The sequence below is a fragment of the Hibiscus syriacus genome, unplaced genomic scaffold (genome assembly GCF_006381635.1).
Source record: "Hibiscus syriacus cultivar Baekdansim isolate YM2019G1 unplaced genomic scaffold, ASM638163v2 tig00000002_pilon, whole genome shotgun sequence".
Lineage (NCBI taxonomy): Eukaryota > Viridiplantae > Streptophyta > Magnoliopsida > Malvales > Malvaceae > Hibiscus > Hibiscus syriacus.
Genome location: NW_024061752.1, coordinates 801,362 through 825,548, shown reverse-complemented (window position 1 = coordinate 825,548; position 24,187 = coordinate 801,362). Strand labels below are relative to the sequence as shown.

At 34.1% G+C, this 24,187-nt stretch overlaps 4 protein-coding genes across 4 annotated transcripts; 2 read left to right on the top strand and 2 right to left on the bottom strand.

Moving 5' to 3' along the window:
- The first annotated feature begins 1,955 nt into the window (after positions 1–1,955).
- Positions 1,956–3,344, top strand: LOC120204417. Its single transcript, XM_039204538.1, has 2 exons — positions 1,956–2,457; positions 2,918–3,344. The coding sequence occupies exons 1-2, from the start codon at positions 2,215–2,217 to the stop codon at positions 3,266–3,268; spliced, it is 594 nt and encodes a 197-aa protein (XP_039060469.1). The 5' UTR covers positions 1,956–2,214; the 3' UTR covers positions 3,269–3,344.
- A 2,877-nt stretch (positions 3,345–6,221) lies between these two features.
- Positions 6,222–7,453, top strand: LOC120204510 (GSH-induced LITAF domain protein-like). The gene is made up of 3 exons (XM_039204599.1): positions 6,222–6,519; positions 6,683–6,809; positions 7,147–7,453. Exons 1-3 carry the CDS (start codon positions 6,326–6,328, stop codon positions 7,228–7,230), a joined length of 405 nt encoding a protein of 134 aa, XP_039060530.1. The 5' UTR covers positions 6,222–6,325; the 3' UTR covers positions 7,231–7,453.
- Positions 7,454–7,909: 456 nt separating this feature from the next.
- Positions 7,910–14,109, bottom strand: LOC120204220 (uncharacterized protein At2g33490-like). The gene is made up of 11 exons (XM_039204370.1): positions 13,848–14,109; positions 13,525–13,597; positions 12,595–12,669; positions 11,846–11,907; positions 11,672–11,740; positions 10,797–10,825; positions 10,499–10,706; positions 10,123–10,410; positions 9,844–9,897; positions 8,258–9,200; positions 7,910–8,003 (listed from the first exon to the last, which is right to left on the bottom strand). The coding sequence occupies exons 1-10, from the start codon at positions 13,965–13,967 to the stop codon at positions 8,289–8,291; spliced, it is 1,890 nt and encodes a 629-aa protein (XP_039060301.1). The 5' UTR covers positions 13,968–14,109; the 3' UTR covers positions 7,910–8,003; positions 8,258–8,288.
- Positions 14,110–14,796: 687 nt separating this feature from the next.
- On the bottom strand, positions 14,797–19,085 carry LOC120204134 (pyruvate dehydrogenase E1 component subunit beta-1, mitochondrial). Its single transcript, XM_039204265.1, has 15 exons — positions 19,042–19,085; positions 18,863–18,937; positions 18,430–18,510; positions 18,299–18,325; positions 18,147–18,209; positions 17,893–17,979; positions 16,982–17,107; positions 16,334–16,467; positions 16,148–16,220; positions 15,926–15,991; positions 15,700–15,738; positions 15,486–15,610; positions 15,282–15,396; positions 15,081–15,163; positions 14,797–14,977 (listed from the first exon to the last, which is right to left on the bottom strand). Exons 1-14 carry the CDS (start codon positions 19,063–19,065, stop codon positions 15,095–15,097), a joined length of 1,104 nt encoding a protein of 367 aa, XP_039060196.1. The 5' UTR covers positions 19,066–19,085; the 3' UTR covers positions 14,797–14,977; positions 15,081–15,094.
- Between the last annotated feature and the right edge of the window lie 5,102 nt (positions 19,086–24,187).

Here is a 24,187-nt window from a genome sequence, read left to right as displayed (position 1 = left end):
GAGAGCCTGTTACTTAAGCTCAGGGAAGGAGCTCTATTATGGCACAAGGGGTCCGGTTCTTGTTGAAATTTGTATATTCGATATAATTTTGATTTAATAGTATTTTGGTTTATGTAAAAATAAAAAAAAATGGCTGTTCTTTTTTCCCATATGTATGGGGTAAGGGGAGGTAAGATAGTAGGCTACCCCCAACACCAGATTGAGAGCAGCTTCCGTAAGAGACCTCCGAATTATGAAATGCCCTTCGAACTAAATAAAGATAAGTACATGTTCTCAAATTTTTAGTCTAATTACAATTTAAGTTACTGTAAGTTTAAATATTAGACAAATTATAGGTTGTATTGTGAATTTTGAGTTTTTTATTATAAATTTAAGGTGAATACAAGGTAATATATGTACAAATACTTTCAACTATTTGACAATGAACGCTCATACCCTTACATATGCAGTGCTTGAACTCGAGACCTCAAGGATAACAACAATCCCCTTAATCACTAAAGTAACTCGTTCATGCTAAATTTCAAGTTTAAATATCTAAAAAAATCTTTGTATTTTTTAAAATAATTTAATATTTTAACCCATATCAATATTTAATTTTAGGTCAATCCCTACTTAAACTAATTAAGTAGCATTAGAGTAGGAAAGAAAGAAGCATATGGTTAGCCAAAACGCATTGGCCGACACTCCATGCTATTAAATGTAAGTTGAAAACCCATCACGTCAGTTAACGTGCAGGGAATGACTTGGGAAACTCACAGGACAACAATTTCATTATTTTATATTCCCAATTATACAGTGGATAAAGTTCACACATGATCCAACGTCTATAAAATATTATTTTAATAAATTTCATAATTATTAAAAATTATAAAATGATCATCGACTATAAGATGTTTTGTTGAGTTCTCTAACTATTAAAAATTATAAAAATGATCACCTAACTATTTATATATTCCAAAATCATCATTTTTCGTTAAAAATCGACATCTGTTTAAGCTTTATGTTAACATGTTGAGTGAGATATGATAAAATTATATTTTAATAATGTTTACCAGTACTGCCATTGCATTAAAACACTTTCTTACCAACATAATGTCTCAAGTATTGGTTCGACAACATAATATAAACAGAGATTCAATCCACAAAATACAGCTAAAACGATTTTGGGATAATATTTGATCATATATCAGTCATCATGTTAACATCTATCTCAAACGATTGCCATTTTTTAACAGAAAGGACGAGTTTGAAACATATGAATAGTCTGATGATTATAACTTTTAATAGTCGGATGACTCAACAAAATAGTATCCTATAGTTGGAAGACCATTTATGTAATTTATCCTTACATAGTAGTGCTACTACCATGGCATACATACAAAAAAAATTATTATAAATTATTATACAACAAAAGAGGATGGTCGTAGATGTTTTTTTTTACAATTTGTCTATTTTTATTTAAATGAGATTAAGAGAATATTCTTTAAATAAAATTTTATAATATTTAGTTTAAATTAATCTATTCATAAATTAATAATAATAGTTATGAAAGATATCTGAATGAAAAATAAATAAATAAATAAATTAGCTTTACATGAAACAGATTATGTCACACATTTTACTTAAATAGGTTATACACGCAACCCTCACAACAAAATATCTATGTTTCGTTGTTGTTTGGAAATTGGTTTTCAATATACATACAAAATTCGTGTTAATCTCTATTAATTTTAAAATTAAACAAATTAAAATATTGGCATCTTAATTTTTAATTTTTAAATTAATTATTTAATAATTAGACTATAACTCTTATTTTATTTTTTATTCTTATCCCTAAAATTTTATCCCCAACACGCACTCAATATTATTTTTAATTTTAATATTAATTTTGTTTTGAAATAGTCATATTAAAACTTGGGATTCAAATATCCCCAACATATTACACAAACCCTAAACTACGCGTCTCTGGTGCGCGTAATGAGAATACACAGATGTGAGATACAAAATGCAAACCCACAGTGATTCTCTGGTGGTGGCAGATGGGGCTCCACCTTCGGGGTTATTAATTACTTCATCTCTCTCCAACACCACCATCTTTCCCCTTCCTTGTTTCATGGTGTTTTCATTCATAATCCCACATCACCAGGCATCTCCCTTTTTGCTTGTTTGAATTCATCTTCGTTTCGTTGTTTTAATAGGATTTCGAGTCATCGAATGACAGCACCGAACATGGCAACGATCACGGAATCACTGGAGAAATCTTTACAAAACTGTTATCTGAACCACGAAAGAGGAGGCGGAAGCAACGGTGGTGGGGCTGCTGCTGCTGAAGAAGGGATAATAGGGAGGAGGTCAGAAGATGATAACAACCTTTCAAACACCGTCTCTGGCACTAGCTTGGAGCTCAATTCACATCTCTCTCTTCCTTACCTTTGCGAACAATGCCTTGATCTAAAGGTTTGTGCTTTTTTTTTTCTCCCTTTCGTTTTTCTTTTTGTTAGTGTGTGTGTATATCCCCCACTCTGCTAATGGTTACAAACAACAGGTTTTTGGCCATTTTCGTATTTGAGAACGCAATTAATGCGAAACCCCATGGCAGATCTTGCTCTTTCCTTTTGGTTTTTGTTCTTTAATGGCCTTTTTTTGGTTCTTTCTTCTTGCATTTATTGCTTTGCTCATGGTCTCCCTTTCTCCCACACTCATGCTTAGCCTAGGGTTTCAGACTTTCAGTCCACAGCCCTAATAATTTAGAAAAAAACCGTGGCTTTTCTTTCTCCTCTCTCCTTTTACAGGTTGGTTTAGAACCCGGAAAAGTAGAATTCTTTGTTTTGTTAAATCAGAAATTTAAAAGAATTATATTGGGTGATTTTTGTTGATTATTCTGTGTTACTGTTTGATGAGGGGTGTTATATGGCAGACAGGGGAGATTTATTACATAAACTGGAGGAATGGAACGAAAGCAAGTGAGGATCCAAGGACAGCAGCTGATTACAGTGGAGATTTTTACTCCGATGAAGACGATGACTCCTTGTACGACAGCGATGAGCTATCATCGGACTCGTCTCCCTCATATTCTTCAAGAGATAGAGACGAAGACGACGAAAGCAACCGCCGCCATCGGGCGGATAAAGACAAAGATAATGTGTTGGTCGTTGCTGGTTGTAGGAGCTGTCTGATGTATTTCATGGTTCCCAAGCAAGAAGAAGATTGTCCCAAATGTAAGGATCAACTTCTTCACTTTGATCGACCAGAAACTAGGTTGCCATGAAACCCACAATTTGTATCTTTTCTTCAAAGAATTCTCAGGCAGAGATGATTAATAGACTTTGCTAGGTGTGCCTGTGCCTGTGCCTGTGCCTGTGCCTGTGCCTGTGCCTGTGCCTGTGCCTGTGCCTGTGAATGGTGAAAAACAAAGAATAATATTTGCCATGTCATTCACCTTTGTTTTAGTTTCCCCAAATATTCTTTATTAAACTAGTTTTCTCTGAATTGGTATTATAGAATTTTCATTTATGACAGATGTGCATCGTTCTTTGTTTTATGCCTTCCCCTCGTTGAGAATGTCCCTTTTACCCATTAGTAGGTTAAGTTAAGTGGTTAAGAAATTATTATTATTTATCGATTGTTGTTATATCTTAAGGTCTTAAATTCAAACACTGCATATGCAAGTGTATAAATATTTATTGTTAAATGATTGAGAGTCTTCGAACATATGTTATCTTGTATTTACACAAAATTATAAAAGGAAAAGGTTTAGGGTAAACAAGATAAAGTTAAAAGTCTAAATTTTAACGTAGTGAAAGGAGTAAATTAGGTTGAAAAAATTATTATATAAAAAACATATACAACATCTAATTTGAATTAGTTGATCAATAAATTATCACTTTTTGAATTAGTTGATCAATAATATCCACAATTAAAATTATCACTTTTTGAAAGTTAATTAATTGGTGCCATAGTGTAAGCATTAATACATTCAACTTATATAGGGATGGGCATGGGTCGGATTTTGGCCAACCCGACTCGACCCGAAAATTTATATACTTCACCCGATCCTACTCGATCCGAAAAATATATATCCTCCACTCGATCTGATCCTTACCTAACTTTTTGAGATAAAATCTGAACTCAATCTAAATCGACCCAAACCGAACATCACCTTTAAAAAACTCAACTCGATCGGGTCGGAACCCGTCGGGTTCGGGTCCCATGCCCATCCCTAAGCTTATATCTGTTGCTAGTAATTGCAAACTTGGGAGGAAATACCAAAATGAACTCTTTATGCCAGGTTTCTAGATTTGGCAACTTTGGACATAATGTTATTACACTACATAACATGAAAATTTAACACAAATCTTGAAATAAATATGAGTTAGTGATGTATGAATCAACATTGTTGCAGGTAACATTGTATAGTTATGGATCTGTCATGCATTTTTCTCCAAAGACTTTTAGTGTGATAGTTATTAGGCTTGGAATTAAGTTGGAAATTAAATTGACTAATATTTTATGTGGGGGGATAAAGCGAAATCAAAACCCCTTAATTTTGATTATTTTTTTACGCCTAGACATGGATCTAAGAGGTTCTTGGACGACTAGTATTTCATCTCTACCATGTTGGGACCATTAAACAATTGTAAATCGAGAGAGAGAGAGAGAGAGACAACAAGTGTGAATAGTAAGTAAAAGCAAGACAGAAATTCGATGTCAGAGAATAAAGCTGCCTTTGGGGGGTCTGAACTCTGAAGTGCCACATCTGTTGGACACGTGGTGAAGATAATATGATATGCAAACTTCAATCTCCGTCTTGTCCCAAGTACTATCTATCTATCTCTATTAATAATGCATCATTTGTGCATCATTACCTTCACTTACCGCCATCCTCCCATATCTGCTCAACTTTAATGACTGCAATTACCAATATTAACGAATTGTTGGAGGTTTATATTTAAGCGAGTCGTGGTTAAACCCGACCTGACCCATTGTGGTGGTTGTGCAGAGATGATCACGTGCAGTCTTTGGCATTTGGTTTTGCACAGTGCCAAATTGGAAAGAATCAGGTTTGTTTGTATTGTGGTTAACACGTGAGCACTGACAGATAGATAAGAGGCCCTCACACACACTCCTCGGTTCTAAAAGATTAGGGAAGAGAGACATTAGCAGAAAAATGAACAAGACGATGGGTTAGTGCAGAGCTGCATTAGGACACAAACGAAGCTTTTGATTTTGTTTGCTTTGGAGGGAATCTAAGCCTAAAGGAGGTGCAATGCCGATGGGTATAGAATGGGATAGGTCAATTAGTTTAACACAGACACACAGTGATACTGGCAAGTGGGGAAACACCGATCCACCTTTTCTTTTCTTTTCCTTCATCTTTCTCACCATCTGAGATTAGGACTCCGGTAAATATTTTTACATATCTGTCATAAGAATTCCTTTTATTTATGTCAATTTAGATATTTTAATTCTAAAACATTTGACTGACATGCCCTTTTTTCTGACTAGAAGCTAAATTTTTATGCATTTTACATACATTTTTTTTTGTTTATCTTCGATTTCAAAATTCAGTTTTTTCGCATTTAAATTTTTGCTAGAACTATCATTCGTCGATCACTTTAGGCATCAATGAACTCGTCTTAATATCCTCTATCACTTTATTAATCTACACTTTCTTAAAATCTCTTTAGAACTAGAAATATTTCAACATAAGACTCCTATCTGTTAACAATAGGAGACTCGGGAAGCTCCTGATTATCTTGCCGAGAAAAAGTTGAGGTGAGGATGAACCGAGGGAAGAAAACAGACGATGCATGATGTTGATGCTCCATCAGTTAGGGTGATTTTCGACCGTCAGCTGTTGTATCTTTGAGATATGGAGCAATTCTCAGTTCATGGTGGTGGTGGTGTTATGATGTTAATCACTTAAAGAAGATGAGAGCTGAAGAACGTCGGTCTAAAATTTTAGGAAGTTAAATGTGTAGTAAAACGATGTCAAATCATTAGTTTAACACGTCAAATAAATATTTTGTTGTCTGAAAATTAATTTATTATAAATTGATAATATTAATGACTAGATTATTTCTTTTAAGAGATTAATAAGAAAAAGAAAAATTTACCCAAATATCATGATCATATATGTAATTTGCCCTTCTTCTAAATTAAACGTAAGAGTTAAGACAAAGCTTACATTAAGTTGTGATTAGCGCAGCCGAATAACTTGTAATTAGGGTTTATACTGCTGCCTTAATTGGGGAAAGGATACTTTCTTATCATTTTTTCCTGAGATCGCCAATTAAAGTCAACACGCCCCAAAAGAAACTTAGATATGTCGAAGACAGAGCAGCCGGCCATAGGAGTCCCATACTATGTCGGGGTGAATCCGTACCAGGCTGGAATGGTACCGCCGAACGCCATATACGGCGATCCCAAGGGAATTCCGATTCAGCAAACCATGTATCGCGATACCCCTGCTCCTTTTAACTGCCCTTATTGTGGTAATTCCGGACTCACCCATGTCAGGTATAAAACCCTAGCCTGCATTTTGTTCTTCATATTGGCAGCTTAGAATTGATCCATTTTTTGATTCTCCCTGAATGTTTTGATCCGGGTGTCATTGTTTATGCGTTCTGTAATGGCCGAGTACATCCTCCATTAAACCTTTAGATCTTGTTGTGTAATTCAGATCTAAACCTAGTCTGGCAGCGGTTGTTGGATGCATGATACCGTTTATGCTTGGAGTCTGCTTCCTTTGCCCTTCAATGGATTGCCTTTGGCATAAGTATCACCATTGCCCCAAATGCAATGAACAGGTGAGTCTTGGCTTGTTTTCTTTTTCCACCCACTCTTCCATTTTTCTCTAGTATCTGAACTTTAGATCTCAGTTCAACTCTGGATCTGATTAAATACATTTGTAGATTCTCAATACAAATTATTCTGGTTTAAGTTCTATTAGATGTGAATTTTGTTCAAATTTAATGTTGTATAGGTTTGAATGTATTCGGATTATCAACCTATCTGTTTGTGCATTGCCTGATTGATTCTTATTGATTGTAATCGAAATTGGAGACTCGTTTGCCTGTCTTTGTCCACTTGATCGTTGTTGGTCTTCATTTTAATTCATTTACCTGTTTGCTGGTGTTGGTGTAGGTTGCTAATTTTGAGAAATCAGATCCATGTGCAGTGGTGGACGTGCCACAATGGGTGCAGGAGAGTTTTGCTGTGCCTGAATGATTACTCCTGGAAAGGCATTTTCCTATGCTGTTGAACCATTTCTGTGTGCTTAGCTTTACTAAAGACTATTGGCTACACAAATATAAAAAACAATGGTTTTTAGTTCATATAGTTGGAATTGTCATTCCACTAGTGGTATTATGGTATTCGACTCGGTTGTAAGCCTCTTGTGAATATTGTTGTTGCCTACATCACCACAATAAATAACAGAACTTTTCATGCAGAACTTATGTTTTCTTTTATTTATTTTGGTTGAAACATACAAAGATCCTGTCCACTTGGCTTACTGTTAATTCGATCTAAAATTCCGTAAGTCCTGTACTTGACCAGATTTTTAACACGAGCAGCACAGTATGTGATAATTAGATTTACAGGAAATGCAAGCCTATCATTGTGGTATATCAATGAGGAGGTTCATACCTAGAGGAATGGCTCAAACACTGATGTTTGGTCAACTTGGGGTAATGTTTGGCTCAGTTAGGGTGAATATTCAAGTTGTCAAATGTGTCGGACGTGGATATTTCAAGAAAAATGCAAAGACGAAAAACTTAATCATAAGCTTATGAGAATAAGATACCATAAGACATAAGTGAATTCTCTATTAATACCATGAAGAAACAAAATTTCTCAAAACTTGGACCGCACGGCAAGCATCCATGCCATTCATCACGATGACAAGATGCGGCAAAAATATATAACAATGATTATAGGAAAAATTAATTGAGGAGAATATGCACATCTGCACCTGTTCGACACGGCATTGACAATCGTACCTGTGGGTAAGGAATGAAATCAGTATTGGAATGAGATTAACCAATCAGCTACTGCATTATTCACATACCAACAGTCAGAAATAGAAAAGAAAGATAAATGGGAAGTTCCATATAATGAATTATCAACCAACTGCTAAAGCTATCTCATCCAGTGTTTCTCCGATAGTACAAACCAACTTACTGGAATTTTGATAATTTTAGTGCTAGATTTTCTAAACGGATAAAAGGGGGGAAAAGCATTGTGTTTTGTTTACCTAACAGTGAAGTAGTTGATGATGGCCGGTTTCAAGAAAAAGATATCGGCGTCAAAGGAGGTGAGACAATATCTTGAGACATCCCTGAACTGATGGCTGTTTCCAGTGGCTTGGACTCAGGTAATGACACCACTCTGCTTGAGGGTATGGAAAAACTGCGAGTAACCTGAGGAGGTTGTGGCAGTGGAGAGGCAGCTCTTGACACCACTGATTGATTTGTAGCAGAGAGCCCATGACCTCTAGGCATCAAGGGACCTGAATACCCCACCAAGACGAAAGGTCTTGAAGACTTTGAGGCTGGACTGGCTGGGGGTCTAGGAAGTTCATGAAGCTCACTTATTTTAGGTGAAGAAATAAAAGTAGGGGAAGCACTTGGTGATGCTTTTGGAGATGATACTGGCCGTTGAGGTATTGGATTTCTCAAAATTGGCCCAGAGAACAATTGGGGATGCTCCACTGCAACAGATGTGGTAGGCCAGGGTTTACTTGTCAAAGGACCAGAAAAGGCATGTCGTTTGATTTTCTTAGAATAAGCGGCAGTTAGACTAGCTCGAGGGGGTAGTCGAGTTGAAGAGGCAGGACAATTGCATTCTTTGAGAAGTGACTGTGCATTTATAACAGCAGAAGCAGATCCAAAAATTTTCTCATCTCCCAAAATCCTCTCATACTTCTTATGTTCAAGCGGAGATACATGCCACAAATTGCTTGATTGCTCATTCAAACTTTTCATTGGAGACTGTGGAGCTGGATTACTTAATCCAGTAGAAACTCTTGTGGCAACTGGCATCGGTAATACATATGAGCCAAACTTTCGTGCCGATAACGATTGCATTTTCTCGGAAGGGTCAAATTTATTCTCAAAAAAAAGTGGAGCTGATTGGCTGCTGTTCCTTATTTCTCCTCTACATGAAAAAGAATGGTGACGACTTCTTCCTGTATTTTCCTGTAACATAAAGAACAGTAAACTAAACTACCAATAACGTAAAACCGTGTAAAATTTGAGGCTATAAAGTTTCTTCAGTGGAAGCAGAACATATTTTGTGCTCGGAAATGTCAATGGATATAAATCAACTGACCAATAAGACTCGGTTATTGAATTTGCATGGTTCATTATATATCCAGTAAAACATGATAGGAAACTAGCATGGGTAGTTATTTTTTTTTTGGGAGGGGGGGGAGGAGGAGGAGGCTGAGTCCTGGCTGGACTATTCCAAAATTTAAAGTTGTGCTTTTACACTTCAAAGATAGAAAAATATTTATTCCCCTCCAGTCCCAAAAAAAAAATACAATGTGATGCTTTTTTATCCTGACCCCAAATATAAAATTCCTAGCCTCGCCCTTGTATGCTAGGATGATTAGTTTCTATATATACGATGGTAATTACTAAAGGGAAACTGTGGTGAGATAAAACTGGTATGTTAAAAAACAATATCATTAGATTCATTACTAGAAGATCATGGATACATGGTACGAACTGCAATAAATGGAACGGATTATATTATCAGGAAATGCTAACATGAAAGCTCCATGTGCATATAAATACCCCATAGTGCAAACTGTAATTAACAATACAATAAGTTCTTTACCTTTGCAGTCTCCACAACTGCAGCCTGGGAAAATGTAACGCCCACTTGATCCAACTGCAAAAATTCAAATGGAAATCATTCTACAATTAATACATTTAGAGGTGAAAATAGAACTGATTCTTGTTTTCTGCATGTGAACGCTGTGTGAGATGGAGATTTCTTTATATCACTTGGGAGAATGAGATCCATTTCACACAAAAGAAGAAAACACAAAATCATTTCTGCAAAGAAAAAGTTTGTTAGCTTTTCTTAACGAGAAATAGCAAGTTAAGTAGTCACCTCCATTGAATGCTGTGATGTAGAAAATATGTTCTGATGTTGGTCATTTTGTCTATTATCGAAGCTCAATTCACCATCATGGTGGTCATCAGCATCATCATCATCATCATCGTCGTCTTCACTACTCTCATCGTCATCATTATTTTCATAATTTTCATCATGATCACCATTTTCTCCATCATCTTCAAGTCCACGGAAGTGGTAATCAATATGCTGCTTTGCAGTGATCTTCTGCACATGTGGCTCTACTTCTTCAAGAGATTTAAGAGCCTTCTTAAAAAAGTTCAGCTGATTTCAAGGAAAAGGAAATAGATCAATAACCAACAGCAGAAGCAATAAAAGGAGTTCAACAAAGAAGAAAAAATGGAAAAGAAACCTGAGCAGCATGGTGTCTTGCTGCTTGTGTAAGAAGGCTTCTTGATTGTCCTTGCTTTAGAGATTTCAAGCGGAAAAAAAGTAAAGTTGCTTCCTCCTGATATTCATCATGTGCTGCTAGTAAATGCTGTGCGGAGAAATTCTCCCCTTTCCCATATATTGTTCTTCCAGTTTCTTCGTGTTTCATTGCCATATACTCATACACGTTTCTGCAGATAATTCATCAAATATCAGAAGCCATTATCCTTGAAAGATAAACTGTGTCTGCTTATCTATTAAAAAATAAATAAAAGTTGGACCTTTTCTCATCACATTGCCGCTTCATCTCCTGTATCAACGGAGTGGAAGTCAATGTTGCATCGTTTAAATGCTTAACTGGCTCTATAATATGTAGTGCAGTATTTTGTGTAACAAAAAAAATGTGATTCAGCTATGAAAATATAAGCTTTGTTGACAATATGCACAGAATACCTAAGAAAAAGATGATATCTCAATGCTTTAGAAGGAAAAAAAAAAAGAGAAGAAAAAAGATTTAAGATATCAAAAGAAGCCTACGAAAATCATGTATCCAATGTCATATTCTTATGTGAGCTCTTAAGATGTTTGAATGAACTCAAAACTATAATGATTACAGTATAGAAAGCAAGTTCCCCAGGGGTAGGCCTTCTGAAAACATTTTGGATGTCATCCGAAGGGTTTCATATGTTTTAAGAACAATATGAAGTAGAACACAGAGGCATTTCTTGGCATCATTGGCAAATCCTATCACTTGAAAGAAGTAATAAACAGACAAATATGATGAAAGCTCCTCTTCCCCACATTTGTTCACACTTCGGCAATATATAGGTTCCGAACTTTCAAAGTTGTTCACATTAACAGCACAAAAGAGGGTTGATAAATCTTAAAAGAATATTGTACTCCTAATCACCTTCACTTGTTAGTCTCATCCTAGCCAACATCTTGGTAGGTACATGTCCAGGAAGTAGAAAAGTAAAGAGCACTAAAAGGACAACCAATTACAATCAAATAATTGAGCACTAAATTAACATGAAGATTCAAAAGAGAAACTGGAAGTGACAATATTTGCATGATAGAATGATCAGAAATAGCTTTATGCAGTAAAAGATCATACAGAACTAGACAAAATTGGATGAAACAGTCGATACAAACTAACCTCAACTGTTCGAAGTTCATTAAGAAGGGACTCTGATGGGCTTGTGATTGTCTGGATTATATGAGATCGCTGAAGGACACAAAGTAATAATTATTAGAACAGTAAAGAAGATGAAAACTTTTGCAAAGCTTCCAGATTGTAAACCCACAAAAAAAGGAAACAGAGGAAACTCACATAGCTGTCAACAAGTTTCTGGAGTCCAAACTGTACTTTTCCGAGCATTAATAATACTTTACCTGCATTAAACCAGCTTATTTTCATATATCCCTTTTCAAACTGGTCAGCTGCTATATATTACTATGATGCACCTAAAACCAAATACTAATAAAACCAAATACTACTATTTGAACGTGCCAAACTGGGTAAAAGTAGCATCTATGCTATAACAGATTTAGAAAAAATAAAGTAAAATAAAATAATTGCATCATTATAGAACTTCAGAGATTGAAGGTTGAAAGACTAAGGAAGATTCCTCATGTCAGATATACTGAAAGTGAATAAGCTAAGATTTCACCTGATTCATCTCTTAAATTCAATATGACAACTAAAATAAAAGTACCTTCAAACTGGCAATTTATAGTAGAAAACTTGCTTACTGACAAGGAAATCAGTTCAAGTGTAAACAGAGATGGATCTATTTAGGGTTGGGAGGGGCTATTTCCCCTCCCAATTTTTTGGTATAATGGCATTTTTAGGTCCTTTTTAGTTTAAATATTAATCAAATAAGGCCTTTGGCCCTTCCAATTTTTAGATTTAAATACTTAATAGACCCTTGTTCTTTTGATATAAAACAATTTAACCCCCTCAATATTTGATCCTAGCTTTGTCCCTGAGTGTAAAGTCTTACACGGAAAGTTATATGCTATTTGTTCACGTAACTGGCAACATTGAGCACGATAGTAGAATAATATATATCTGCTTACCACTTTCTTCATCATCATTAAGTGAAGATTTTCCAAGAAGACAATCACCCATTTCCCTCAATGACACTGAGAATTCTGAGGAAAAAAAAACAGGACTGCAACAGTGATTTAAGGATTGCCATTGCATACAAAATCTCCCATATCAAAATCAGATACCAGATAATTAATGTTTGATAATCATGCTTAAGCTTGAGCCAACATATAAATTACCATCAATTAACCAATGCCATAATTCTTATAGCACTACTGCACAGTTAGATTTACAAAATTGTCAACATCTAGGGCCTTGAAAAGAAAATAAAAGGACACTTAAATTCATCACGCGGAAACAAGTATATAGAACTAGCAGATGATAATAATGCTAGGTTATGACTGGCCCAGTGGTCAAGTGTCTACTTGTTATCCTTGGTCACAAAATCAAATCCCAGGAAGCCTCCCTATATAAACAGGGGAGAAAGATACATAATTTGGGACCTTCTCCCAACCCTGCTTATATAAGAACACTGGTGCACTAATATATGAATTTTAGACGATGATAATGCTAGAGCTGAACTCGATGAATTAATTACTACGAAAACAACAAATTATGCCATCATTACAAAGAGCTTGCCTTCCCCATACCCTGCATATAGAGGGAGCCTTATGTGTTGGGTACCATTTTTAGATGCCAATAATGCTAGTGCTGAAATCAATGTATTAGTTTACAGGAAAATAAACAAACCATGCCATCATGCAAAGAGCTTAAAATAATTCTATGATATCTATACAACCATAACATGAACAATCAGTAACTCGCTGCATAAATCAAAATGTTCAACCCTCCAAAAGCATAACAAATGAATTTCATAACACAAAAAGTTCATTTCAGTTACAGAAATAAGAAATACAGCAAATGCAGAAACAGAAAAAGGAAACATGTCAACACATTACCAAAAGCACTATTTGCAGCTGCTGCAGCTGCAGAAAGTAAGCTGTCGTAGCAATCTCTCATGTCCCGCATCTCCTGCAAATTATACAAAATAGATCACATTTGCCTCAACAATATAATCACTACTTTTCGGTTATCTACGGAAACAACTTCAGGAGAGTTGACATTCCAAGCCACGATTTCGAGTGAATGGCAATTAATAGATAGCGCATTGACGTTTCATTAAAAAAATTAAAATAAAATGAGTTAAATTCATAATAAGAGCTCCAAAAGCATAGAGAGAACATCTAACGAATGAAAATTAGAAAAAAGGAATTAAAAGGACCTGAGAAGCTTGATCGAGTTCATCGAATTGAGGCAAAGGTGGAGGATCTTTTCGGTCCTCGGTTTCGTCACCGTGCCGTTGAAGTGCAATATTTCGTAATCTTCTCAGAGAATTCTTCATTTTCTTTAGCAAATCTATTACTGTTTATCAATATTTTATGTTTATAGTTTACGTGATTTCAATCATCTGGAATTTGAAGGAGCCGCAGAACAAAATCCTATCCCTCCTCCGCTCTTCTCTTCCTTCAACATTGCCCTTTGCAATATTAGTATTAATTATATTTTTTTAATTATATCGTATAGTATAATTGTTAAAAATAATGAAATTTTGATTGAAATTAATACCATCTAGTCAATTTAATTAAGATAATTATAAGAAATCAGATAAATTATAATATCAAACAACGTAACAATAAAGAAATGTTTTTTTATATAATTAAAAATTAAAAATGTAAATACCAAAAATAAATGTCATCTATTTTCCTTAAAACACTTATTCATAAATTCTTTAATATTTTATTTTCTTATAATATTGTAAAGGTGTTTAAAATATTTCTATTTTACAACTTTTAATATGCGTCTTACTTGATAAATTTTAATGTATTAATAAATTATATTATATAAATTCCGAGATGTATATTTATTCATTTATTAACATTTTTCTGAAACTAATTTTACAACAAATTTTGATTATTCATTTATCAATATTTTTATGGAATTATTTTTACAAAGGTTTTGATTATATTTTATAAACTTGGTTTTATGACCACTATTACAACATTCTTAATTTTCTGTGTTTTCTTTTGATATACCTTAAATTTCTATTTTTAAGATCACACCCTTCACGACAAAACCTTGATTCTATACCGTTAAAGAAATCCAGACAAGCCGTGCGTGGATTTTCAGTGTCCTGTCCAAATGGTACAAGGCAGAGAAGAAGACTGGGGAAAGGAAAGAATTCCTTCCATGAAAATTATTGAAATCGAACATAATATTTTGTCTACTTTGGGTTGTAGTGGATATGCTCCCACGACAAATAAGTCACAATTTCCAACAAATCTCGGTTATTGACTGATGCATTCCCTGCACAACAGTGGCCACAAAAGCAAAATGATCGTATCCTTCCGATTCCTGGGAAAAAAACTAACATTTATCATGTTAGGAGAGAAGACCTCAATTTTTTATTAAATCAAAATGATAATGCAAATAGCTAGTATTAGGAGAAGTTTCCTGCCTGGATTGGCTCAATTAGGCAGTAGCAGCCAATGGTACAGATCGGTAACACGCTCTCTTTGCAGCACGTACAATATCTTCAACCTGCAGAATTCATAAACGAAGAAATATCAATCTATGCAACCATTGAACTAGCTGATTTAACTGTAAAGGTTGCATTGGGAAGAAGGGGTCCTGGAGGGGAGTAAAGGAATCATCTCACCTGTGGCACAGCCATTCTCTCCAGATTTGCTGCATATGGCATGGGGACATCGGCTCCAGCAATTCTCTCAACCGGTGCATCAAGATAAGCAAAACTCTCCTCCACAACAGATGCACTGTGATATAAGTATACTCCGTAAATATACAAGTTGCCAGAATATCTGGCGAGAAGAAACTAAATGAGTCGGGAGAAAAGAAGTCAAACCAGATTTCAGCACCAACGCCATGTTGAGGAAACCCTTCTTCAACGGTTATTAGTCTGTTGGTTTTCCGGACTGATGCATTAATTGTGGATCTATCTAGTGGTCTAATAGAACGTAAATTTATGACCTGTATTTAACAAAATCAGTAACTGCACGTCTTAGCTACAAGATCATATTAACTTGTAAGTACTCGCACTTCTTTGAATTATACTTTACCTCGGCATAAATTCCATCCTTTTCAAGTATCTCAGCCGCCTGTAAAAAAAACAGTCTATTAGTTGATAACTCCACAAGCCAAAAATGTACTATTGTGTTAAATTTTTGGTAAATTACAACTGAGGTAAACAGGTAGAAAACTAAGCAACCCAACATGACACTGGACATCCCATTTGCTCTAAGATTGTTCTTTTTATGTTGTGCACTTGCATTTACAAGACGTTACCTTAAGAGCATAGCCCACCATTTTTGAAAAAGCTGTAATAGTCACATCCTTTCCTTCTCTCTCTATCTGTTAAAGTAGATTGTCAAAATATGAATTTTAATGCCATCAGAATGCTGCATCAAGGATACAAGTTACAGCAGAATCACTGATTGCGTAAGCATCGATAATAGCAATAGTAACAGCTTGAGAGTAAAATTTAAGGAGCATCATATCAGGCATTACCTTAGCTTTCCCAATTGGAAGGCAAAAACTGGAATCAAGAACTTCATCAGAAACGGGGTATGACTCACCGTATCTGAAAAGAATGATTATATCACAGCAATGTCAGACATCAAAATTCTTATTGAACATTGGACCAGTAGATTGTCAGCTCAATACATAAGAATCACATTTTATCGATTCACTTACAATAACTCATTTTCAAGGAAAACAACAGGGTCGGGATCTCTAATAGCTGCTTTTAGCAGTCCACGAGCATCTTCAGAATTATATGGTGACAGTACTTTCAACCCAGGACAAGAAGCATACCATGCAGCATAACACTGGATATTAACCATAGAACAAATAATCAAAACAAGCTTCTTACTGTACTGAAACTCAGCTGCACCTCAATAAAATGGAAATAATCAAACTGTAATAACAATAACTAGTGCAAAATAAATCAAGTTTCAACCTCAGCAGGCTCTCAGGAACAGAGAGTGGATTTTTTTTTTGATAAGAAGAGGAGGCCTCTTTAAAAACCCCCTTCATGATTAATGGAGCGCCAAAAGGTGCTTCTTAATCAACGGAAGGAGGAAAAGAGTGCCTCAAAATTCATTGATAACAGAAAGATACATAATGTTTAAAAACATCCAATATCACCCCCTTTACAATAACAACCTAAACAAAAACATTGAAACTAGCCAATACCAGCCTTAGCTAAACCATTAGCCTCAATATTAGCTGACCTAGCTACCCATCGAATAACACCCTCCATATCTCTTAACCTAACAACAATGTATGTGACCAAACCAAATAACGGGTGACAGTATCAGTAACAGTATGAAGAAACCATACCTGAGAATGTTGGGCACCAACACCAGCAGCGGCACCATTAGGACCTCTGAAAACAATGGGTACGGATATCTGGCCAGCAGACATGTAGTTGGACTTTGCAGCAGAGTTAATAATGTGGTCAATTGCCTGCAATAAAAGACAGACACATTTGCATCAAGATAAGAATTGGATAAAAACACATTCAAGAGAAGAAATAAGTCATTAAATTTGTCTATTACCATTAAAACGACCAATATTAATGTATCATTAAATTTAAACAAAACGCATCTTCTTGGAAGAGTTTTCAAGATATCTTCTGAAGAACCATTTCTTGGCTTGTCTTAAGACTACTTCTTTGATGATTAGCATTTACCAAAGAGAATTATAAAACTGAAACAGAAAATTTGAATCACTTGTAGCCAAATAAACTTGCATTCCAACAGCATGATACACTTCTTTAACCAGCACCATAAAAGATGGGATCAATTGCTAATAACAGAATAACCAACTGTGACAATACATTTTATATGCAATCTCTTTCCTTTACACTTTCCATTAATCTACAACCACATGTATTAATAACTTATTTCTCTGTCTTATTGAATGTAGAAAGAGAAGTTAAAGATAACAAATCCGAAAATTTTCTAATCCTTCATTAATCAGCCAGTATATCTAAACCACAGGCGTTCCTTCAAAGAAAACATGCATACTTCACTCATACAAGCTCAAAGGATACAACGCTACATTACTGTAGTATTTTTAACTTCGTTGTTTCTAAAATAGAAAGCACATGATAATCTACCATCTCTATTTTCTTCTTTATGACATGCAGGCTAATTCATTCAGAATTTGTTTCCAAAACTTCTTAATACTGGAGCACACAAACTAATAAGATCATACAAAAAGCATAGATTCAAACAGAATCATCTAACCTGCATGGAGAAGTTAAATGTCATAAACTCCACTACAGGCTTCAGACCATAGTAAGCAGCACCAACTCCAATCCCAGTAAAACCAGCCTGTGAAATAAGAATTAGCAGCTTGAGTGAGAAAAACGCAATGGAAAATTTAAAAGCGTCAATAAAACATATAATAAGCATGTGAGATTAGCCATTCAATAAAATAATAATGAAATTCATAAATTGAACAAAGGAATAGTAGCATAGGCAAGGAAAAACATAAAAACCTCAGTAATCGGAGTATCAAGAACTCTTTCAGGTCCATACTTCTCCAAAAGTCCCTTGGTTATCTACAAAAGAGGGAGACAAAAATCAGTCTTCAGACAGATGCGGCAATAATTCTATGATCTCTATTATACATAGCAAAGAAAATGCCAACCTTGTATGCACCTTGATATTCTCCAACCTGCATTTTATGAGTTCAAGAAACAAAAATCACAAGAATGGGGTTAAAAATAAAAAAGAACAGCCAATATATGATTAAGAAAACGTTTTGTTAATATTTCTCACCTCTTCACCCATCAAAAAGACCTTTGGATCAGCTGACATCTCCTCATCAAGAGCAGAGTTTAATGCCTCTCTCACTGTAATCTGCACATGAATATCCTTAAGCAAACAAAAAGACAACACTTGCTTGAAAATTAAGCCTCTCAGAGATTTGCAATCACAAAAGCCATTTTAACATCAACTGCAAGATGATGCACACTACATACAAACAAACACAAATATAAAGATAACCATAACTGCGTGCATATGTGTGTGTGTGTTGAGCAATCTTTCTTCTGAATATGTTACTTAAGTAACATACAGAGCAGCTGCTGAAATTGAACACAGATACTCTATTCTGAATTAGTGAACACTTGTAGTATGCAACTTAATATCTAATAGCGAACCCAAAAAAACTATAGAACTACACTAAGAATAAAAAAGGTGAAAATATTACCTGTTTTGCTGCAGATGAGTAACTTCTCAATCCTGGCACTGCAGGGCGAATCTTCTGAAAAGATTGCCCCAAGATCTATATAAACAAAAATCAAAACCATGACAATAACAATGGCCTATTAGATTAACTGAAATGTCAACATAGGTATATGAAAGAGCAGGAAAGTTTCAAGAACTCACCCTTTGCCTTGATATTGCTAACATCTTTCCTCCACTTTACTTTTCTATAATCAACAAAACAACATATTTGTTAATTGTTCCATTACTATTCCCAGTTTTAGAGCACTGGTTAGTGTAAAATACTTCTTTAACTCACTAACTAGAAGGATTTATCTATTCGAACAAATAAACCAGAGAATCAAAATCTAAAATATGATTCAGAAAAAAGAAACAAAATTACTTTTAAACAAATCGAGAAACGAAATCGAGAAATCTGAATCAGAAAAAAAATGTATAAAAAAAAGATGTCGGGAAGTGGGAACTAAACTGTGATGGATGGACAATAAAATAGGATCAAGGAGAGAAGAAGAACGTACCTAATTTTTAGGTAATGTAAAATTCAGAAAAAAAAGAATCAGGAATTAGGGTTTTCTGAAAGGAAATTAAACGGCGAGGAAAGAACCAAAAAAGAACCGGCAAGGGCGGTGCTCAGCTAAAGCTAATACACCCGCTGTGTCAGAATACAAATAGAAATAAAAAGGTTAAACTCTTCTATTAGTCCCTGTGTTATGTATACATTGCATATTTAATCATTAAACTGTTGTTGTAAAATCAAGTTAGTCCTTATTTGAAAAGTATAAAAACCATTATCAAATGAGTTATTATTTGCCAACAGATGTTAGTATAAGTGGTTGAGATTCAGGAATTTGAGCTTGTAAGATCAAGTTCAAATTCTATCACTGTCACTTTTGATGGATAATTTATAAATTCCTATATAAATCTCAATCGGGTATTAGGTATATCTTGTCCCTAGAGTGGAGGAGTCACTTATCTAAACTTTAATGTAAAAAAACGAGTTATTATTTAAAAATAATTTAGCTTTTATGTGAAAAAATTGTGAAGGAGCACTTTTAATATTTAAAGCAATTTTATGATGTTATTTGATCATGATTTTTTAAATAAGAGTTCATTTGATCATTGATTTAAATTAATGACTTAACTTTTTGGTACAATTAGAAGGTCCTATATTAAATCAATTTTTATTATTAATTCGTGTATTATGCGTAAATTATATATTTAATCTATATTTTTTAAATTTGATGATTCTAACTAGGGATAAGCATGGGACTCGAACCCAACAGATTCCGACGATCCAACTCGATCGGGTCGGGTTTTTTAAAAAAATTGGGTTCGAGTCGGGTCGATTTCAGGTTTATGGTGAAAAATATCTGACCAAAAAAAAATATAATGTTACTTTATATATTTAGGAATAATTACAATATCCCTCTATATATTATTTTTTTAAATTAAGTCATTGTTTTTATTGAATAAAAATAATATTTTTTATTATTTCGGGTCGGGTCGGTGAAATCTTGTTTCATACGGGTCGGGTCGGATTTCGGGCAGGGGCAGACCTTATAGTTGCCCTGAGAATCCCAGGCAACCCCTCAAAATTGTCTACTTAATATTATTTTTTTCTAATTTTTTTAAATTAATACAAGTGTCACCTTTAATATTGTGCGTAACTGTTGTTATTTATTATAAGAAAAAATTAATATCCTATTTAAAATTAAAAAAAATAGATCAAGCCCAAAAAGTAAACATTAAGCCCATGAATCAATCACATATTTTCAGTTTTGTGGGAATTGGGATACACCTGAATTTTCGTGCAACCCCTGAATTTTTGTCTTGAGTCCGCCTCTGATATCGGGTGGAAGAGTCATTGTTCTCAGGTCGGGTCGGGTGAACCAAAAATCCGACCCAACACTGTCGTGCCCATCCCTAATTCTAACCTCATATAATTTAAATATATTATCATTTAAATTAGTATTAAGACTTTATAGTTTGAAAAGTATAAAAAATAAAATTGAATAAATTAAAATCAAAAAATAAATCGAAAAGTTATGTGGAATATAGGGATTAAGAGTGAATTTATCCGAATAAAAAAAAATAAAAGAATTAAATATTTTCTTTTGAATAATTGAGATAAATATATGTTTAATGATTCTCACTCTTTTAAATTAAACACTCATGTCCTTGAATATGTGATACTCAAACTCAAAATATCAAAAGATAATAGTAATTTTTTAACTGTTAAAATCGATTAATTCGTATTTATAACATCAAAATTTGATATGTTAATAAATTAATTTAAATTAATTATTATAAAATATATTATAAAGATAATAACTTTAATCTAATTGTTTATAATTCTAAGTTTTACATTTTTAATTTAATTTAATAATATTTTTAATGGCGAAATTTTTATTAGCTGTCACGATAGAGGTATGTTTGACGTGCATTCTATATTTGGCAGGGATTGACAGGTGCTGCTGCTTGGGGTCAAATATGAGAAGCTTGAATGATAAAGGCGGCTCTTGAAGATTTGGGAGGTCGTCAAATTCTTATTTGTTTTTTTGTTTTACTTTTTATTTAATATTTATGAGAAAAAAATTACGAAGAAAATAATATATGTAGAGAAACCAGTTTTTTATGTTTTTATAACTTTTTATTTTTTTTAATAATATTTTTTTAATTAATTTTTTATTTTTTAACATGACATAAAAGGATAAATCCATCAACATCAATATTTTCAAGGATAAAATAATGTACGTCAATTTAATAGTTTTATTATTATTTTCGTTAAGTTTGAGTAAAAAAAAATTAAAAATAAAAGTTTGAGAGTCGGAAGATGTGATAAAATATATTAAGGGTCAAAATGAGAAACTCAATTAAATAAGAGGGCAAAAAAAATCATCCTATCTATTATTATTTTTCTTTTTGAAATTTAATAAGTTTTATAAATTACCAAAATGACATAGTTTAATACAATATTAAAAATATAATTCGGATATTTATATTATAACCATATTGATGAAATATTAACGAGTGCCCGTTGAACCAACCCATGCGTCTTGTTACGGGACTAAACTGTTGGTTATCTGGTCCGTGCAACTCTTAGATTCCTTGCTCAATCGCTCGGCACTAAGGCAACTTAGAATCTTAAGTTTGATGGTTTGGTTTTGTTGCAGCGACAAGCACAAGGAGTAACATGAAAAAAAGAAAGGAAACACGTATAGACAATTTTTAACACGAATACCTGAGTTTATTCACAATAAAACTTGTATGTACAATGAAGGTGAGGAGGCCTCTTTTTTTTAAAATAATAATAATGAAATCTCCTTATATTCAATGGCTAAACCTAATCTAATTACAAATGCAAATCCTACTTTAAATTGGGAATCTAAAGTTTGAGTTCTACTCAAATAAGGAGTAACGCACTGACTTATTTTCCAAGAAAGGGTCGGCCTTGCTAGGTGGAGAGGGTCCTAAGTCGGTGTTAGTCTCGACCTTAGATGCACCCTGATGTGTGCTGGCCTCGGCCTTAGGTGGCCCTTGGTGTGCACTGGCCTCTACCCTAAGCAGACCCCGATATGCGGTAGCCTTCACTCTAGGTGCGCTCCGATGTGCGTTGGCCTCAGTCCTAGACGAACCTCGATGTGCGCCGGCCTCGACCCTAGGATGACCCTCTTCATCCCCAACACCAACTAATCCTCTATGCTAGAGATATGGATTTTATTTTATGTGATGAATGTCAAGGATTTCTTCATGCTTCGTTTACCGTTGCAAGGAGTGTGACTTCAAGCTCGATTTGAAATGTGAGACCCAAGCACCCTCTGCAAGTGGAGCATCGACATTGAAAGAGTAGGAGAGGGAAACAGAGTTATTCCATTTCAGCCACAACCATAAGCTTATCTTTGGAACTTACACGTTAGGTCAAAGAGAATGCCGGTTTTGTGGACTGCAAATCACGGGTCCAACTTATATGTGCATGAGATGTTATGATTGGTTTATTCATGAATCTTGTGCTAGGTTACCAGAAGAGATTACAGGATACATGAAAAGTGCCATGCTTGTGGAGCAAGTCTTTTGTGGAATGGAGGTAGCCATGGAGTAACACACATATAGTAATGTTTGGGACATTACAAACAAACTATATCCTTGAAATTTTATAACCATGGAAGATTTCTTTTGATTCGGGCTATTGAGTTTGAGTAATTTTTATTCTAGGCCGTTTTTTGTTCGAGTTATTTTTAATTTGGGTTACTTTCGATTCAAGTTATTTTTTATTTGAGTTATTTTCAGTTTAGATTGCTTTTGATTTGAATCAATACAAATCTAGCTAAAATTTGGATCGATTTTGATTTAGATCGTTTGTTTTGAACTTCAGATCAAGTTTGAGTCATCATATTCGAGTCTATTTCGATTTTAGAATCGGGTAAATCGATTCAGGTAATCAGGTTCGGATCAAATTTGCTATGTCTATTAAATTATTTCCACCCATTTTATGTTATTAATATATGTGTGTTCGCTCTCAAATATTTTTTTTTAATTCGCTCCTGAGAATCAATTACTCCTAAAAAAAACATTAGAATGATTTCACAAGGCTCAAAATTAATACTTAAAAAAAATAAAATTTTGAAAGTCGGATTATTGTGATGCATGTGAAGAAGAAATACACACATGCGATCATGTCTATTTCCGTAAAGAATGTACATTCGTTGCTTCTATAGAACGTGTGCTTTTTTAAGGTAAATCTCTATATATTTCTTTTCTAAAACTAAAGTCATTTATTTTATTATCCTAGGAAAACCCTTTCAAATACTATATCAATATGGCATATAAATTTATATATATGTTTAATTTTGATTTAGTTAGTTTATTTCGGATTTCGATCAAGCTTGAGTCATTATGTTCGGGTCTTGTGTCGAGTAAATCGATTCAAGTGATCGAGTTGGGATCAAGTTTGTGATTAGCATCAAATTGTGATTAATAAAAACTATTATTGAATGATTTTACTAACATCACATCTAATAAATTTGTGATTAGCATCAATGAAAAATAAACTAACACACTTTTAGATGACTTGTATCTAGTAACATGGATAATATAAACATAATCAATTGAAACAATTATCCTTGAAAAAAATCATGACCAAAGAATTATACAATTTATTTAATCTTAAAATAATAAAATAAAGCTTTTAAAATTAAAATTTATTGGATAAATTATGTTACAATCGTTGATAAAATTAAGATACAATAAAACCATCACTCAATCCGTCACGTTAATTATCTGAATAATGACATTTTGAAGTGAGATATTA